Source organism: Colletes gigas, unplaced genomic scaffold (assembly GCF_013123115.1).
Source record: "Colletes gigas isolate AHSC1104 unplaced genomic scaffold, ASM1312311v1 Colletes_gigas_Sc00003, whole genome shotgun sequence".
In the NCBI taxonomy this organism is placed as follows: Eukaryota; Metazoa; Arthropoda; class Insecta; order Hymenoptera; family Colletidae; genus Colletes; species Colletes gigas.
In genome coordinates, this window is record NW_025106632.1 from 7,037,108 (window position 1) to 7,055,383 (window position 18,276).

The 18,276-nt window shown below is 32.7% G+C and overlaps 4 protein-coding genes across 5 annotated transcripts; 1 reads left to right on the plus strand and 3 right to left on the minus strand.

Moving 5' to 3' along the window:
* Positions 1–231: 231 nt before the first annotated feature.
* LOC122404677 (serine/threonine-protein phosphatase 6 regulatory ankyrin repeat subunit C-like) lies at positions 232–6,652 on the minus strand. Its single transcript, XM_043408858.1, has 4 exons — positions 6,069–6,652; positions 3,935–5,218; positions 2,752–3,095; positions 232–1,457 (listed from the first exon to the last, which is right to left on the minus strand). Exons 2-4 carry the CDS (start codon positions 4,762–4,764, stop codon positions 895–897), a joined length of 1,737 nt encoding a protein of 578 aa, XP_043264793.1. The 5' UTR covers positions 4,765–5,218; positions 6,069–6,652; the 3' UTR covers positions 232–894.
* Positions 6,653–6,734: 82 nt separating this feature from the next.
* On the minus strand, positions 6,735–9,786 carry LOC122404678 (serine/arginine-rich splicing factor 7-like). 2 transcript variants are annotated; one of them, XM_043408859.1, is made up of 5 exons: positions 9,702–9,786; positions 9,446–9,610; positions 8,720–9,099; positions 7,135–7,370; positions 6,735–6,876 (listed from the first exon to the last, which is right to left on the minus strand). In XM_043408859.1, exons 2-4 carry the CDS (start codon positions 9,452–9,454, stop codon positions 7,139–7,141), a joined length of 621 nt encoding a protein of 206 aa, XP_043264794.1. In that variant the 5' UTR covers positions 9,455–9,610; positions 9,702–9,786; the 3' UTR covers positions 6,735–6,876; positions 7,135–7,138. The 2 variants fall into 2 exon arrangements, with proteins under 2 accessions (XP_043264794.1, XP_043264795.1); XM_043408860.1 differs by lacking the exons at positions 6,735–6,876; positions 7,135–7,370 and adding an exon at positions 8,170–8,306.
* Positions 9,787–9,875: 89 nt separating this feature from the next.
* On the plus strand, positions 9,876–13,379 carry LOC122404480 (ribosomal RNA processing protein 1 homolog). The gene is made up of 7 exons (XM_043408452.1): positions 9,876–10,303; positions 10,416–10,639; positions 10,724–10,894; positions 11,032–11,214; positions 11,304–11,581; positions 11,669–12,440; positions 12,576–13,379. The coding sequence occupies exons 1-7, from the start codon at positions 10,060–10,062 to the stop codon at positions 12,807–12,809; spliced, it is 2,106 nt and encodes a 701-aa protein (XP_043264387.1). The 5' UTR covers positions 9,876–10,059; the 3' UTR covers positions 12,810–13,379.
* Positions 13,380–13,496: 117 nt separating this feature from the next.
* On the minus strand, positions 13,497–17,777 carry LOC122404481 (lysocardiolipin acyltransferase 1-like). The gene is made up of 5 exons (XM_043408453.1): positions 17,644–17,777; positions 16,873–17,061; positions 16,547–16,754; positions 15,850–16,416; positions 13,497–15,771 (listed from the first exon to the last, which is right to left on the minus strand). Exons 1-5 carry the CDS (start codon positions 17,671–17,673, stop codon positions 15,605–15,607), a joined length of 1,161 nt encoding a protein of 386 aa, XP_043264388.1. The 5' UTR covers positions 17,674–17,777; the 3' UTR covers positions 13,497–15,604.
* Between the last annotated feature and the right edge of the window lie 499 nt (positions 17,778–18,276).

Below are 18,276 nucleotides of genomic sequence, written 5' to 3' on the forward strand. Positions count from 1 at the left end.
TGTATGTATTTCTCATAGGAAAATGATGTAATTAATTAAGCTTAACGGATAGAAGTACATTTGGTATAATAATATGCAAGTTGATGTTATTCCTTTATTTAAGATGTATATATCAGTATCACGCAGTCTTTAAAGTACATTTTTATCCACAGCCAGAAATCATGGCATTATTGTAGCTTTAATTAGTTCTATTAAGTTTAAAATAAATGAATACTAAACAGTATTGAGCAATAAGCATATACTAATATCTGTAATTTGTCAACAAAGAGGAGTCCATACAGCCCATACAAATGGCAATATAATTTTTGTAATAAGAACTCGTGTATATTCGATGAAGTTAAATTGTACTTCAGATTTTGGAATAGTTGAAAATCATTGAGATGTTCTAACATTACCTAAACAAAGTTACATAATTCCCTATGTAAATAGAATATGTTAGACTCAATGATTTATAAATATTCAAGAAGATTATATAATTTCAATATAAAAGATATTTTAGTATCTAAACTTAACAATTACATAAACCGCGTAGAATGATTAACAAACGTCAAACTAATGTTTTCTTAATTATAGTATCAAAGAACTATCTAAAAGTATTAAACGCCTTGACATTGAGATTCAACACAAACTGTTTCACTTACCGAGGATCATAAATTTCAACATTAATAATGAACGCTTAAAATTGTAACATGTATTTCGAATTTATTGCTTCAAATAGCATAATCGAAGACTGTAGCAAGTAAACAAAACAATCGATTTGTTAATAAAGTTGACCGAGCGTCTGAAATCAATTTCCTGCTACAAGTAGCATTTGCTTCGGTCGCTAACGAAAAAAGAAACTTGATAAATTTGATTAAAATGGCGATTTAGTAACGAAAAGTAATACAGAAATAATCAAGCGGCCAGTTGACGACGTCTACTCAATTCGTGATCTATTAAAACAGAAATGTCGGGATGACGATGAAGGGTCGTCGAACAATAGTGTACCGTTTGGCTTGGATCTGCACCCGCTTTCAGCAACAATCTCACCGCATTAACAAAGCCGCTTTCCGTGGCTACTTGGAGGGCTGTCAACCCTTCTGTGTTTAGTTTTTCTAACTGCGCGAGAGGGGACGTGACTAACAGGGAAACGATCTGATGAAAACCTCTTGCTGAGGCTAAATGCAACGGTGTGTTACCACCTGCATCTTGTACGCTAGGGTCCTCCCCTTGTTCCAACAATTTCGCTACCATGTCGGCGTAATTCTTCCTAGAGGCAATGTGCAACGGTGTTTCGCCATAGCGCGACATTATACCAGTAGGCGTGTGCGACACCAACAAAAACGCTGTGTTCAAAGCACCACACTCGAGACACTCGTGCAGCGGAGTCTCTCCTCGGTCGTTCTTCAATGCCGGGTCCGCGCCGGCAGCCAACAAAGTCCCGATCAAAGATTCAATTTCAGTCCTGTGGTTGTTATCTGCAAGAAAACGGTGCCATTTTAAACGAACAGCTTGCACAAAATAAAAAAACAATTCGGGACAATCGAATCTCAAGTATTACTTTCGTTACTCGGATATATAAGGTGTATCGATAGTTTAATAAAAAAAAAAAAATATAACAGAGGATAATGATAAAAATTTCGCGAACAGTTCCTTTCGATAATGAAACAGAGATCATCTTGGAATTTTTCACATGGTTTTTTTTTCTTATCGTATCGTAGGGAACAGCAAAACGAAAATTGTACATCGCGTTAAAGGCTACATCTCGTGTAACATCGAGTATTTTTGGTAATTATTTAGGAAAGGTGAGGTCTCACCGAACATTTTGAATAACTTTTTCTTATACATATAACCGCCGCTCGGCCTTAGTTTTCGAGATTTTTCTTCAAAAAGATTGCTACTACTACAATGAATTCTGTCTACAGGGTGTCCCGTAAATAGTGTAAGAACCGGAAATGGGGGGTAGGTGAGACGATTCTAAACAACAATTTCCTTTGCAAAAATGTCGGATGGGGCTTCGTTTTTGAATTATTAACGAAAAACACTGACCAATCACGGCGCTCGCATGTGGCAGCGTGTGTGTAAGCGTTAAATCGCCGATTGTTTATTGTTTCTATAGATACATCAAGGATGCGTATAACGGGTGTGCTTAAAAACTCGAGTCGAGTATAAACAAATCTAACCCAGACCTAACCCAAAACTAACTAATCTAATGAATTAGGTCTAGGTTAGATTTTCTTATACCGGCCGCCATAAGGCGGTCGGCCATTTTCATTTTCTATTTCAATTTTCTTTACTGATATCATCAAAATTGGGAAAGATTTCAGCCATCATTTCGAAAAATTTCATTATTCGATCATTAAAATCATATTGTCGACGGAAGAAGAATTCAGCTAAATAGCCTACATAATATATTTGGCGAGTTCCATACTTCGGAATATTCGAACCTTTGACAGCAATAACGATACCAATGCAGAACTAGATTTAGCTTGACACGTTATACATTATCTGTCGTCGGTTGTCATGCCGATTAATACAAACAAGAGAAAAAATCGACGATCATATACATATAGATATGTATGACATGTACATATAGATAGAATTCATTGTAGCAATCTTTTTGAAGATAAATCTCGAAAACTAAACTTGATTTCTACAACATGTTCCAAAATCATCGAAATCGGTGGGACTCCACCTTTCCTAAATAATTACCTTAAATTTTCGAAAAATGAAACGAATGTAAAGTAATAGTTTGGTTTTAGTGAATTGTACCGAAGATGGTGGAAGAGGCTAAAATGTGTAGTGCACTGCGGCCTTGATGATCTTTCGCATTGACAGGGCCGGCGCTCGCTAATAAATCAAGCGTCTTCAAGGCCGCGTCGAAGTTATGATGAAGGTTCTTCGATCCTTGCGCATGTGCTAATTGCCGAGTTAATACGTGCAACGCCGTTAATCCGCCGCCGGCCTCTTTGACGCTCGGCGGGCAACCGTATTTCAGAAGCTCTCCTACAAATTCTAATACGTTTCCTGGTCCTCCATTTAAAATTACTCTGTGAAGCGCCGTTTCGCCGCGAGGGGAACGCACAGCTGGATCGCATCCGTTCGCAAGCAACAAACTACAAACCAAAGAATTTTAATTATTGCACACGATCGATTTTGCCTCCCCGTCAAATCGTAACATTATTATCAAGAGAATTCAAATCAAATTGTACGATACATTTGATGTATTTGTTACTTAAAAATAAATAAATAAATAAATCGCATTATGAGTTGTTATTATTTCAGAGCCAAGGTTCCGTACTATTTATCTTCGTAAGATTAATATTACAAAATGTTATATGTTTCTTGCAAGACAGATGTTGAAATTCTTTCGAGAACAGTGTGCATTTGAACATCTGGTTACAATATCCAAGAAAGGTAGAGGCAAAGCGTGCAAAGCGAATGTGGTTTTCACAAATATGCAACGGATTCTTTTCGACTAAATTTTTGCTGATCGTGAACGCTTCACGCGCGGCGACGATTCCGATGTTCGGATATTTTTTTCGACGTCAGCGAACTCCCCACCGAAATTGAGCGGTCAAAATTAGAATTCAGTAAAATCGATAAAATTAGAATCGTTGGATTTATGTCACAAAATACTACGATTTTGATTAAATGGAAAACCGATTTCTAACTTTGTCGTTCGTATTACTTTTAAAAAGTTAATGTTTATATTATAAAATATTTACACCGATGATAATTGAAATTTACAAAGTAGATCTCTCAGTGAAATAACTCGCGGATGTATTTCGAAGGAAATACAATTTTTTAAACAAATATTATGGACAATTTTAAAAATTTCAAGTATAATTTTTTTTTCCCCTGCGCGATAAAGAAATGTTTAAAATTTTATGAATATCAGAATATTTCTCGTATAATATCGTAACAAGAATGTATAAATGTGAAAATTTCTTACCTTAGGATGGGCAAACAATGATTAGTAGCGGCCACTAGCAGGGGTGGATCACCTGAAACATTCCAATCCGGTTCGTCCAGGTTTTGTACAGTGTCTTTTGTAAGAAGCGCTGCGACGCTCTTGGCGTCGCCAGCGCGCACGGCCTCATGGAAATTCAGCTCGCTTTCTGGATCATAAATTTCCTCCGCGTCGTTTTGAAAATCAACACCTCTCGACGATCCGTTCCGTACCTCGTAATTGATCGTAAAGTTCGCCATTTCTGTAAACATGCTCTTGATGGAATTTTGTAATTCCTGTATCTTAAAATTATCGTTCAAGGACAGATCAGTTCCACGTGTTTCCGACATTGCATTTTCGGTATCACTTTCGGTGGCAGCCCCGTCCAGTCCTGTTGATACGATCGAATCAGAACTCGACTTTGCTGCACTCGATTCACCGTTCACCGACACTTCACTGTTTTTCATTTCGGTCGGCTCGACGATTGCATCTTGATCATCGTCGACCATAGCTACAATATTTTCGTTTCTCTCCGAAAATTCACCGTCCTCGGAATGTTTCCTGCATTCCGGGGCATCCGTGTCTTTTTGTTCATCGAACGCAGTTGTATCAGCCGATACACAAAGCGTGGGTTCCTCCTGATTAACGGATATTTCCTCTCGATTCTGGCCACCTGTTGCAAGCCTCATCATTTCTGCACAAGTAATTTCGTTATTATCCTCGCGTGCCGTTTGCTCTTTCGCGTTGTGCAATGTTTTATTGGCTAACACGCTCGTCTTCTTCTCTACGTTCTGTTCCTGGGTTATGGGATCGTTCGCGTAAGCAGCAGTCATTGTGACGATTGTTGCTCGCCTTTTAATTGAGTCTGATTCACTGGTAATTGGCTCGACGCCTTTTAACAGGAGTAGAGTCTCGCACCGTGATCTACTTTACAGTAGTCATCGCTTGCGTTTTATCTTTTTATTTTTATTTATTTTTTAATACACCTGCTTGTTCATTCCTCCCTTGGTGCCGTGTCGGTTATCGGTCATGCGATCAAGATGCCAGCAAGTACGAATTATGAATGCCTATGCGTGAGTCCGAGCGTAGAACCGACTCATAAACGAACCGACCGAATCAAGAATACGTGACTGAAAATCAAATGAATCTGCTTACGAAGCGTCGCCTGCAGATCTCTACGCTTCTCCCCTCCTTAACTTGTTCTTAACTTCCCCACTCTTGCTCCTTACCCGACTTCTTATAACCCTCCTGCGGCGCATCCAAGGAATTCATTGTAGACCCGATACCCTAGAAATTGAATTCGACGTTTCTCTTTCGTTTAAATGTTTCGGATCTAAATGATTCATTATTTATTCTTCCGTTTGACGAATTAGTACTACAATTTATACTTTTATAACCTAAATTACACACCTGTTTATTGTATAATTTTTTAATTTATTTTATTCCAAAATTAAAATATCTCCTTTTTTTACTTTATTCCTTCACTCGATCTTTGATTCTCCAAAGCATCGTAACGGAAAGCAAAATGAGGAACTAAACTATAAAGATTGTAGATATGTTTGATTTAACATCTTTTTTTTTTTTTTGTAATAATAATTGCAGGCATAATTCTTTCCATATTATATTTCGTCGTATGAATGGTATGGGTACCTTTATCGAAGCAATTTGTTTATATTTTCAATATCTTGTAAGAGCACCATATTCGCACTAATTTCAACGATATCGATATGTTACGCGTGCCAAGTGAAAACAGTAATTGTGTGTACATATGTACATATATATATATATATATATATATGTCCATTTGTGAAAGTTCGATACACGACTGAAAATTAAATGAGCTGGTTTCACCAATGGAAACAAATTAAACAGTTTTTAAATGTCACCGTTAACCCATTTTGTTTCAACAAGTTGTCCATTTTATTTCTCAACATAGTTGTAGTCAGTAGCGTAACTAGAGACAATGGAACGATTTAATCCGAGTAACACTTTGGTCTACCGCAATGAAAGAAAGTTTACATATACGTAAATTCTAAAAAAACAATTTTTCTTTTTTTACTTTCATCGTATCCATAACAGTACATTCAAAGCAAATTACGAGACTTTTCAATTATTACAAAAGATCGTATATACGTACATACATCGCTACATTTCCCTTCCTTTTATCATCGATACGCTGGCCATAATTCTTTATCCCTCGTTAGTTTTCTAGTTTAATTGCAAGATATACGAGTTAGTTTTTAGAAATGTAAGCATTCTTTGCATATGCAGCATTCATTTTGCTGCGTAAACAGTATAAGTCGCATTGACTCCGGAAACGACACCTATAGATGCTATTTAGACATCGTTAATTTAACACGTATAATTACGATACGAAATATCATAATGAATAATTGTAGTATTACAAATGCTGACACATAAGTTTTATGCTTTCACCTAACATTGCATTAAATCCTGATTTTGATCTCTCCTTGTTAGAATGTTTTGAAGAAAAAATTTTCTTAGAAATCGAGAGAGGCCTGGGTCACTTACCTTATAGAAATCCGTAGTATATAAACCTCACCCCCCCCCCCCCCCCCCCTCTTTGTAAAACCTCTGGTAGGCCTACATTTAAATTATAGTATACATAAGTGCACATATTAAAAAATTCTTTATTAAATGTGAACTTGAATGAACATAGTTGGACGATACAGTGTATCAGGATTTTTAATTTCTACAATTACGAACAAAAAAAAAAAGATATAAGATGAATTTCATATTAATAAAACAAACATTCTTCTTTTTCTAAATTTCATACGTGGTTTGCTAAGAAGAAAATGCACTTTGGTGTAACTTATTTAAGAAAAATTATAAAAAAATTATACTTCTAAGTTTGACATAATTCTTATAGCATTATTTTATTAGCTTCTGAAAACTGCATCTTGTACTTCCATTAAATGTGTTCACTGAAATAAAAATACCAAGCGTTAATAACAGTTTTACACTTCAATTCGGTTTTAAGTTAATTTGAAATACTCTTGAATCATCGACTGAAATATTTATTTAGTTTATTCAATGCGTTAGAGATGCGCGGGTAACCCAAAACTGGAATTCAGGCGGTTGAGAAATTAGCGAATTCAGCGAAACTTGATACACCGTTGCGCAGTCGAATTGCTTCGATACTGTCCGGGCGAAATTATACTTATTAACTAAAAAATACGCACCACTTTATCTGCTGCGGGATCTAGAAACAGATTTGGATCTTGTCTTGCGCGGACTACGATCTTTAGAACCAGATCTCCGTTTATTACGAAGCTTTTCTTTGTTATAACCACTTCTACTGCGAGAACGGCTACGAGACGAAGATCTTGAATGCTTGCTTCTGGATCTTGATCGAGAACGTGAACGAGACCGTGATCTTGATTGGGATTTTGATCGTGAATAAGACCTGGAGTGGGATCTATAATAAATATTAAATTAGAACGATGATTACATTGCAAGTGCCTGTGAGTTTAAATTTTACTGCCTTTATATTTGCTTTGAAAACTTATTATTTTACGTTATGTAAAGTTTTTTTTATATAGTTTAAGAGCGTGTAACATAAAATGCATTTCTTAAAGTTTAACAAATAATTCATAGAATGAGGCTTGCAAAAATGTGACAAGTATTCAGGAAAAATGTAATAATTTACTTCATATTTAATAATATAATAATTGCTGATATAGTAATATTTTTAAATTTTGCAGTTTATTCGCTACCTATATCGTTTTTTCCATTTACTTTTTTCCCTTTGCTTAAATGCCAATATATAAATGTGAACTCTTTGTTTGTAAACCATGGTACTATATTATTTATCTAATTTTAACTTTAGAAAGAATTACATTAATTTCTGTTCAATATATATTTGATTGTTCTACTTATATACCGTCTTTCGAAGTTGCTTATAGCAGACAGTCGTAGAGTATGCAATGGTAATGCCAGGAAGGGGAGAACGGATGAGCACTTATGCAGATGAAATCACGCGGAGGTCAGACGTATGGACGAAGAGTGGCTAGATGAGACGACTCAAACTTTTGTTTCTCAGTGACCACTAGGTGGCAATTAGGTAGAAACAGTAACACGAGCGAAGAACACCAAGGGTACCGCAAGTGCTGATGTGCAAAAACTTTCAGTTTAGGGTGATGTCAATGCTCATTGGAAGTATTGCAGTGCGTAGAACTAGCCACTCCATCGGCCCTGTTTTCCTGTTTTGCTCGTAGAATGCAGAAGGAAACCCAAAGTACATGGGTGCTCTACGCTGTAACTACGCAGTGTCACAAAGTGAACCCAAGGCGAATCTCGCGAGAATCTCAGTAGCAATGCATATCTCATGCGTATGCCTGTTCAGCCGCATCTCCTATAAATAATGGGCAGTATTACATCGGTATCATTTTTGGTATTTTAACCAGTTTTGTTTAGAGTATAGGATCTTCTTATGTTATTATGAAAAACGTTTATATATTATATACATAAATTGTCTCATACGTGTTACTCGATATGACACTTATTTTTGTAGAATTTAATTAATAATCTGTGTTGTATTAATAAACTATGCTATTAAATATATTCATATTATAGAGTATTCCGCTTACTGTTCAAATTTGAGCCTTACTTGAAACTTATCGTAGATGTTAGTCACATTGCACATTTAAGCATACATTTCTTAAATCAAATTACATACAGTATATGTCATATATTTCTTGCTTACTTGTCTGATATTTTTTTGCACGCCGTAAAACTTTACGTGAAATACATGTGATATATACTTACCGCTTTCGACGAGAACTTCTATGACGTACACAATCTCTAGCATAGTGGCCTCTTTCACCACATTCGTAACATCTATCTTCGGGGTGAAATAATCTTCCAAAGCCTCTTCTAGAATAACCTCTGTCTCTTAATCTTTTTCCATTGGATGGTTCAACGCGAGCACGTCTTCCACATATAGTCCTTCCATCGAGTCCCCTTACCGCATCTTCCGCGTCTCTAGCATCTTCAAATTCCACAAAAGCAAATCCCGGTGGATTTCTAGCTACCCACACATTTCTCAGAGGTCCATAATATGAGAAAGCATCCTCCAATTCCTGCTTTGTCGCACTGCTTCCTAAGTCTCCTACATAGACTTTGCAGTCTGAAGGGTATCGTGACATCTAAAATAAATATGTTTACATAACATAGTGTACGTTTATTCACATTTGATTCATTTTTGGTAACCTACACATTGCACATAAAATATTAAGAAACGAACACAACAATAATCAAAAAATTCATGTACAATATTACAGACTACTCATCACTTCTTCGTAAAAGGTTATCATAATTAATTTTTTTATTATATAGCTTTAAGTACTATACATGTTGTTGCACCAACGAGATATTTATTATTTTATTTTAACAATTATAGATTTAATCAGATATGCGATATACGCTCAATTTTCCGAATAAAATATTCAACTATTTTAGGAACAATATGTGATACGTTCAAAATAATTATACCTTATTCATTGTTGCTTAATTTATTGAATACGAGCGTACAGCGATGTAATCACAAAATATTCAATTAATTTTACATTCCGATGAAACAAATTATACGTCAATTTTTCGCATTTAGATATCGATCTCGTTGAAATATAGGGAATGACTCTCAAATCCAGGTTTTAGCTGTTTAAAAGTATAAACGTAATCGATTAAAAGTATTTGACTAATCGATATAACCAATGTGAGATGTATATATATCTTAAAAATGATTTACACGCAATCTTGTCCTCCTCCAAATAAATAGACGCCAAGTCACAGAAGGCTAAAATTTCCTAATTAACACATTTCTTCGTTTAATTCGTGTAAGAAGTAGGTAACAATATTTCAGGGATTACTATTGGCAGAACTGGAACCAATTCGGAACCACTTCATGTCGCTCCGTGCTAGTATAAACGAAATTAAGTTGCAGTTTGAGTTTTCGTTATTCACGAAAAGTTAAATGAAACTCGTTCAGGAATTTCGAATAACTGTAATTTGTATATATGCTGAGGAGGTATGAATTATAAATGAACAATTCAAAATCAGGATATCGAAAGGAATAACGTATTTAAAACAGCTGGTTATTTGTGCGAATGGCGATACAAAAAGTTCAACAGCGCACACGTGCACCGCTGCAAAAGTCTGTTCAACGATTGTTAAAGAATAAACGTCAACAAAAGCCAGCGACCGAAGTGAATAAAAAAGATGGAAAGGCTATTATTATTGCTCAAGAGATTAAATTCATTCGATTGCTGTCGAGCAATGATAAAAGGGTTCGAGATAAAGTACTTAAAAATTTAAGGAAATGGTTGACAGTTCGTGCAGAAAGTACTTTTGGTATGATTATTAGAATTATTAACTGAAATTGCTTATTTTTATGTATTTAATTATTACTTATTTATGTAATTACAACTATATATTTAATACATAGAGTATATTTTGTTGACAGCATTTACGGAAGCAGATTTCATGCGTTTGTGGAAAGGGTTGTTTTATTGTATGTGGATGTCCGATAAACCTTTAATACAGGAAGAAGTAGCTGAATCTATTAGTAAAATTGTACATTGTTTTAACGTTAAAGACGTAGTGTTACTCTATACCTTGTGTGCTCTGAAAACATTAAGTATAGAATGGTTTGGTATAGATCAATATAGATTAGACAAATTTTCTATGGTAAGATTTAAAATTCTATTTTATTATTTAAATTTATGAACCGTTGCATTTGAAAATTGTATATTTTTATGTACTTGTTTGCAGCTAGTTAGAAGAATAATTCGTCAAACTTTTAAGAAGTGCAAAGAAACATCATGGGATATAGAATGGGTAAAAGGTATTTCCCAAGTACTCGAAAAAGTACTAGTGGACCCAAAAACGTGTCTTGGTTTTAGTATGCATTTAACCGAAGTGTTTTTAGAAGAACTTTCAAAAGTATGTTAACGTTGAAATTAACGTATGAAGAAAAGAAAAATATTACTTATTTTTACAATATAAATTTAACGTTGCCTAATTACTCAATTTCTGTTAATATCTGATGTTCACAATAAATTTAACATTTGATATCACAGATCAGCGATGGTGTCATATCAGAGGATGCAGTCACAGAATTCGTTAAACCATTTATTTCCTATTTCATAATCATGGACGATGAAAGACGAATTAAACATGTTACAAAACATATTTTTAAATATTTAATCATTCAGTCAGATATTGGTATGGATTATGTGGAGAAATTTAAAGCCTGGAGAGATGTGAGTAGCACAAATTATATTATTTTAAAGAGAAATGAAATTAATTATATCATACACACGCATAATATATGACGTTCATTCGTACGTAGGCTGGGTTTCCTGCTGGTTCTATCGATGCTATGGAAAAGATTGAATTACCAAATGAAAAAGCACAAGATAATAATGGTACGGAAGAAGAAATGTTTCTTCAAAATCAAATGAAACCTGATACAGAGAAAGTATTGGATCCGAGAGCTGGGAGAGTGAATGTTGAATTATCACAGATACCATTTAACGCTAAAAAGATCGCTACATTATTAACTCAATATAAATTTCATTCTTCGTCGACAGCAAAATCACGTAGACAGCTAAATTCTCTTATCAATGAGTAAGCAATGATCGATTAAAAATTACAATTTGCAGATACATCAAATTTGATTTCTATATTTATTTATTTAACGAATTACATCTGCAGATTTACGGAACTGTCGAGTGGTAAAATGCCACTCGGTATTAAAGAAATAACACTACCGAATGTACGGAAGAAGGATACAGATACAAAATCAGCCGCGAAACGTCTATTGGCATTTGAAAAAAATTTACATTCTGATACAATACAAAAGAAACGTAAAAGAAAAAGAAACGGGCAATTGGCGCAAGATGAGAACGATAAACTTAACGGAGAAGCCTCTGAAGATATCGATATTGAAAGTAGTATGGCAAAAGTACCTAAAATTGAAGTTACAAAGAAGAAAAAGATGCAACATAAAATCGATATTATTAATAATTTGAAACAAAAACATCCACAAGCGTCGCGTGAAAAAGTTCTTCGTTTGAAGAAGAAAAAATATGAAACAAAGGTAACCGACGACGACGATAATTGTAAAGTAGATGTAAGAAATAGCAAGTGTAAATCAAAAAAGGATTCTTTGCTTTTAATGAGGAGTGATAACGAATCGAAAAAGATTAAATTGAAAAAGAATAAAGCTACCACTGTGAATACATTAAACATTATTACGCCGATTAGAAAAAACAGAATAGCAAAAGTGAAAGTTTGCGGCAAATGGGATGTTTCTGATAATGTAGATACGTCGACACCTTTGCTATTAAATGATAACAAGACAAAATCGCATACGGAAGTTGTTAAAACATCAGTTACAAGTGACATTGTCCAGAAGGATAACAGTTTCAATGGGCAACTGAAGTGGATGGAACCTGTATTAAAGAAATTGAAGAATGATATAAATGTGAGTCTTTGAACAACTACTAATATTATTTTCAATTTTAACAAGAAAATTATTTTAAGTTCCAATTCCTATTTTAAAATATCAAAGCTCAAACGGTTACTTATTTGTTAATATATATATATATATATATTACAGAAGACACCAGTTAGTTTAAAAGAGCAACATAAAATGAATACCAGCTTAAATTCGAAAAAACGAGTGAAAATAGCTCTTCAGCATAATACTGTTCAACATAAATCCGAATATATTTTGCAACTTCGGAAAAGTCCATCTATTCCTTTTGATGCAAGCAAGAAGCCATTAGTGGGTGTACTAAAGGCAAGTCCTATACCCAGTCCGATTAATCCATTTTATAAAAGAAAATATTGATTGGAACGCTTGGTAGACTAACAATGAGGATATGTAACTGCTTGTTAATGAAATAAAAACTCCAAGTTTTTCAACCAGGTGTTACGTTTCTTGATACTCATTTAACAAATACAAGAATATTATTTTCTCGTGTCAATATTTGATCGAGATATTTGTACACGTTACTTAATAAATTAACAGCACTTCTTATACAAATATACATACATAATAATCGCATTCGCAACTTAACGTAACTATGACTTCTTTTTCAGTTTTGTTATGTATATCGTGTACAAATATCTGGGCCAACGAGACAAATTCCATAAAAATAACATTCATTAAAATTAATTGTGTACATATATTTGTAAATTTATAAACAATCGGAATAAAATTTTGTACATGATAACATTCCTAAGTTACACTTGTCCATACTATTTATTCACATAATGCTACTTCGACTATACAGCATTATATATAACTATATAACATTTATACAACAATAAAATTACATTAGTCACAGCATGGAATACACAGAGATAATGTAATTACTTTGTTACATTAAGTGTAATGATGTATTACAGTTTCTTTGATAGGAATATTTAAATCTATTTTCTCAAGAAAGAAAAAATTACTTGCATTTTATAAATGCAAGTTATTAAAACAAATTCTTATGCAGGATTCAATTTCATATTTATAAATAACCCGTGATAATATTAACCGTTGTCCAAAAATAAATTATTAAGATTACTTTACAATTTCACTGTTACGACACATTACATGGTAATATAAAGAAATATAATTAAAAATAATATTTCCTCATTCTCATAACAATATTTATACATATATAGATTGAGAGTTACGTTATAGTTTGCCTGGGAATCAACGCACATAGAACTTTTATATTAGTTGAGAACTAGAAATATTTCAAAAACGACAAATCCTTAAAACTGTGTTCTTGTCGATAAAGTTTATACACATACGCTAATACATATATTTCTTTGGCACACGAATTCACTTTTACTTACGTTTATAATTCCTCTATAACTATAGAAAAATGAAACATCAGCTACTATTACAAACAAAACACCTAAAATTATATTCCGCACTACACACTTCATCGATACAAATTACACTTTTTTTTGTTTCTGTGTTGAAGCAATTGTTGTAGCTTTACGATACCTAAAAATATTATAAAGTTGTTCTTCAAATATTGATTTATGTAATAAATAAAATAAAATATTGTTTTCTGTATCAATTAAATATATTTAAATTAGTCATAATTCTTTAAGAAATCCCAAGTGCATAACTATCTCATACTTTATGTTGTTTGAATTTTATCGTTTCTAGAATTTTGATATATCTTACAGAGCAATTTTGTTAAACATGTATGTACATTTGTACTTCGAAATATGAGATAATGAGGCACTGATTGCAGCTACAATGATTTCACTGTGTCTAAACCAAACGTACAGTATATAAACAATATTTTCAAATGTAAAGTTGCAATTTTATAAATCAAAATATAAATGTATGCTGTATTATTCAAATATGTAACTACTGGCTACATCATTATACAATGATAGTAAATTTAAACGCTTCCCTAAAATTATAAAGTTTAATAACTTTAATATCGTTTAGAGTATATTTCTCATTATAAAGCTACACACATTTGTAGAAATAAAATCTTCTTTTATGATTGAAACATTCAGATCCAAATATATTTTGAATGCTATCAAGATTTTTGTTAGTCGTTTCATTATATTCTACCGACAGAATACAGTAAGAACTGTTTTTCTAAAATCTGTTACGATACAAACTACACTTGATAAAAGTACTATTACAGTTTGAATAGCAAAGTCTCTGAGTAATTTGTACAACACGAGTTTACAAGTATAAAGGTCGCTATTGTAAAATATTCAATTTAAAAACGTCCTCTCCTACTATTAAATCAATTCTGCCGAATTAAATCCTAATGTTTTATTTATAGTCTTGACATTAATGTTTAGAAAAAGATGCCCCTAATATGGAAACAAATTTTATAAGTATTAATACTGGATATATATTTGGAGGATAGTAAACTCACAAAATGTGAGTTAGCAAAACGTTCTTCTTTAAAAAATGTATTAATTTGATTTTTAACGTTAACCCTCTGTAGTCCACAGCGTGTATAGATAAAATTATGAAATATAATGCATTTATATTGTCAGAAAGTATACAGTAGCAAATTGTAAACAGTAGTTATATCAATGATTCCTTGCGCGAGAAAAATTATTGTTATTGTATATATAAATTCTTTGCTGCAACTAGAAATCCAAAATGTTAAATTTCTAATATTATGTTTATAACATTTTATAAAGGCAATCTACAGAAGGTTAATACTTGCTATAATATTAAAATAAATCGAATATTATTGTTTCAGTCCTATCGTTCCTTTCCATTCCATGTACTACATTAAATTTTTTTGACTTACAATTTTGAACTATCGTTAATAGTACTATCGTTAATAGTACTTAGTAGAATGTAAGTATTTCAGTCGGTATTAAAGAGCAACATTTCTTTTATATTAATTCATATAGTTTTGTCGTATTTGTAAAATATTTTTTACTTTATAAAATAAGTGTTCCCACGCGTTACAATGTTCTGATTTGAGTTCTTGTTCTATCACTTAAAATTTCTACTAAATTTCAAAAATCAAGTGTATTTCAATATACTTCAAATTCATAAATATAATAAATATTCGTCGAATTTTAAGTATATTTGGAATTATATTAGAGAAATAAATACTACACGCTAAAGAGCCACAATTGAAAATCTTATTAACTACGTTTTTGTTTTAAGAAATTAAGTTTCCAACGCCAATACCAACCCGTTTCAAGCTGATTGAAACCAGTACTGAAAAATGACAATGCAACAAAAAAAGATGACAGAACCAATGCCCATAATTGGAACAACGGGGAAATAATAAGCAAAAGTACCGCAGCACCTGAAATAAATCGATTATTTTAAGAGAATATTGCCAGAAACTAATGGACATAAATTTCCAAGTATGATAAAACCTCACCTGTTAAAATACTCCAAAAACATAATGCGACTTGTAAAGGAAATTGTCTTGTCAAAGGCCAGATTTTAGCGGAGAAGGTTTTTTTGTCATAAAATTGTTTCAAAACTTCTTCCTTGTCGAACCATCTTTCTTCCAACCATCGTCTTAATGTCAAATCATGCGTCGGCATATCCGACGATGGTATTCGTTTAATATGAAAATGCACCTCATTCGGTAATTTGCCTTTGATAAAATCTAATTCAGATTGTGGTATGTAATCAGGATATGCAATTGTTAAGTCATAAACGGCATCTACGTAGTTTGCTTGCTGAAGGTGCTGAACTAAATAACTAAACCCTGTTGTCTTCGGATGAAGAGTAAAAGAATACTTGGGTAGCTTATGCTGCGAAGCATATCTGTCTGATCTTTCTTTGCTATTTTTCGTCAGGTCGGTACCCTCTGGAAATATAAGTAATTGAGATCGTCTGTCTAGGGCCACTAAATAATCGAGAGTACGTGACAATCGACTTTGATCTTCTTCCCATCGACGTGTTATATAAAGGAAGCCATTCATCTGCATTATCCATCCTGTTACACAATAGTTCTTTAAAACGTCTAATATTCTTTTATAGTTCGGAGTTATATGTGAAATAAAATTATAATACTTTAGATTTTGTTTTGGATCGGTGTGAATTTAGAATACTTTTCGTTCTATTACCTGGGCCTGGAATGTGTCTTATAGGATCTTTCAAAACAAATTTTAATCTATGAGTTGCTATACTAGGTAAGCATGCTTGGTACATAGCCGCCCACAAAAAATTCCAATCTACTCGTGTCCTGTGATTCATCACAAGTATAGCAGATTCGGTTGGAGATATATGATCCCCGGATACAAGGATTTGTACACCAAACACTTTTAAAAGGGCCTAAAACATTTGCGTAGCTGTTAATTTATATATATGATAATTTTAAACTAATGTGTACAAAAAGTTGTTTTTTAACAAAGAGTAACAAATAAATAATAATGAAATTTGTCTTACTTACTGTGGAATAAAGTTCCCAACAGGAAAATAAGAGATCGTTACATTTTCGAAATATCGGTGGGCTAAAGAATAACAATGGTAACATAGGACAAGCGATAAATAAAAACCCAGCCACTACGCTGCCGTACCATAGTGCACAGTATAAAGTACCACGTAAAAGTCCACGCACTGTAAAGTGTGATTTAGATATCTAAAGAGAAATTAAAGATAAAATGCTCGTATTCACATTTCTCGCACACAAGTATGTATATAAAACTTAGAACTTTACATTAACAGAACGTCTTTGTTAGAAATATATGCTTTCAAAAATTAGTCTACCATTATATCGAGAATCATAATTGTATAATAAAATAGAAACATATGAAATAGCGATGCTCCTTATTAATACATAATAAAATACTATTAAGTATTTATACATTATACATTAAGCGTTTCCAAAAGTTTTTAGTCGTATATCCTCAAGAGGATCAGCAATGTATGGTCAACATACAGATAAAGAAAGAAACATACAGTCTTTTCATTTAAAAAATACTTGCATACGTTAACAAGTTAACTCAAATCAAGAGGATGAAATTACAAATTTTTTCAAATTTCTCAATTTCAATCTTTGTAAATAAAAATTATAAGTGTCAACAATTTGGTTACTTAATAATGTATATTTAAAAATGAACAAAAATAAGAAATTGTTTATTTCTTTTTAATATCAATATGATTCAAATTAAAAAACATTTAAATCTACAGAAATAATTATGTTTTGAGTGACAGAGCTCACCTTATCATGTGTATACCTTGATTGAACCATTTTTGACAAGCATTGAATGTTAACTACCTCTTCCTGAAATATTTTTTCTGGCTTCTCTTCAATCTTACTAGAAGGGCTTCACTATGCTTCACCCCTTTCACCCCCATTCTCCACCCAGTGTCTACTGACTTCTGGGATGCTGTATTGGACCATTATTGATCTGCTAAAATAGGGGAAGAGTTCATAATTACCTACAAAACATAAGTTTCTTTCAAGTTTCATAACAAAGACGTAAAGCTATAAATATTGTAAAATGAAAATATTAATTATTATGTCGCAATATTCGTGTTCTTATTTGTTTAAATTACTTAGCCAAGTTTCATTTCGTAATCGCCGTTAATATATTAAATATTTGAAATAATGGAAAATATTTACGGTGACAATCGTTTATATATATTTTTTTAAAACAACAAGTTTAATTTTTAATAATAAATATTATTAAATGTTTAAAGAAATATATATTAAAACGAACAATGGAATAACTTAACTAATTCATAAAACAACTATCGGTAACTTTATAAATGCTGTCATTTCTTATTTATATAAAAATCCATATGCATCATACAGATGAAATAAAACAAATAACAACAAAATAACATTATA

Bases quoted from the DNA above. Each gene is read 5' to 3' on its own strand.
- LOC122404677 (XM_043408858.1), bottom strand. From the start codon at position 4,764: ATGACTGCTGCTTACGCGAACGATCCCATAACCCAGGAACAGAACGTA. The intron at 3,096-3,934 runs GTAAGAAATTTT...TTTGGTTTGTAG, and splicing joins CATTGTTTGCCCATCCTAAG to TTTGTTGCTTGCGAACGGAT. The intron at 1,458-2,751 runs GTACAATTCACT...GTTTTCTTGCAG, and splicing joins AGCCTCTTCCACCATCTTCG to ATAACAACCACAGGACTGAA.
- LOC122404481 (XM_043408453.1), bottom strand. From the start codon at position 17,673: ATGGTTCAATCAAGGTATACACATGATAAG. The intron at 17,062-17,643 runs GTGAGCTCTGTC...ATTTCTCTTTAG, and splicing joins CAAGGTATACACATGATAAG to ATATCTAAATCACACTTTAC. The intron at 16,755-16,872 runs GTAAGTAAGACA...CAAATGTTTTAG, and splicing joins GTTGGGAACTTTATTCCACA to GCCCTTTTAAAAGTGTTTGG.
- LOC122404480 (XM_043408452.1), top strand. From the start codon at position 10,060: ATGGCGATACAAAAAGTTCAACAGCGCACACGTGCACCGCTGCAAAAG. The intron at 11,215-11,303 runs GTGAGTAGCACA...ATTCGTACGTAG, and splicing joins AATTTAAAGCCTGGAGAGAT to GCTGGGTTTCCTGCTGGTTC. The intron at 11,582-11,668 runs GTAAGCAATGAT...TTACATCTGCAG, and splicing joins CTAAATTCTCTTATCAATGA to ATTTACGGAACTGTCGAGTG.
- LOC122404678 (XM_043408859.1), bottom strand. The intron at 7,371-8,719 runs GTAAGTATATAT...TATTTATTATAG, and splicing joins AGAAGTTCTCGTCGAAAGCG to ATCCCACTCCAGGTCTTATT.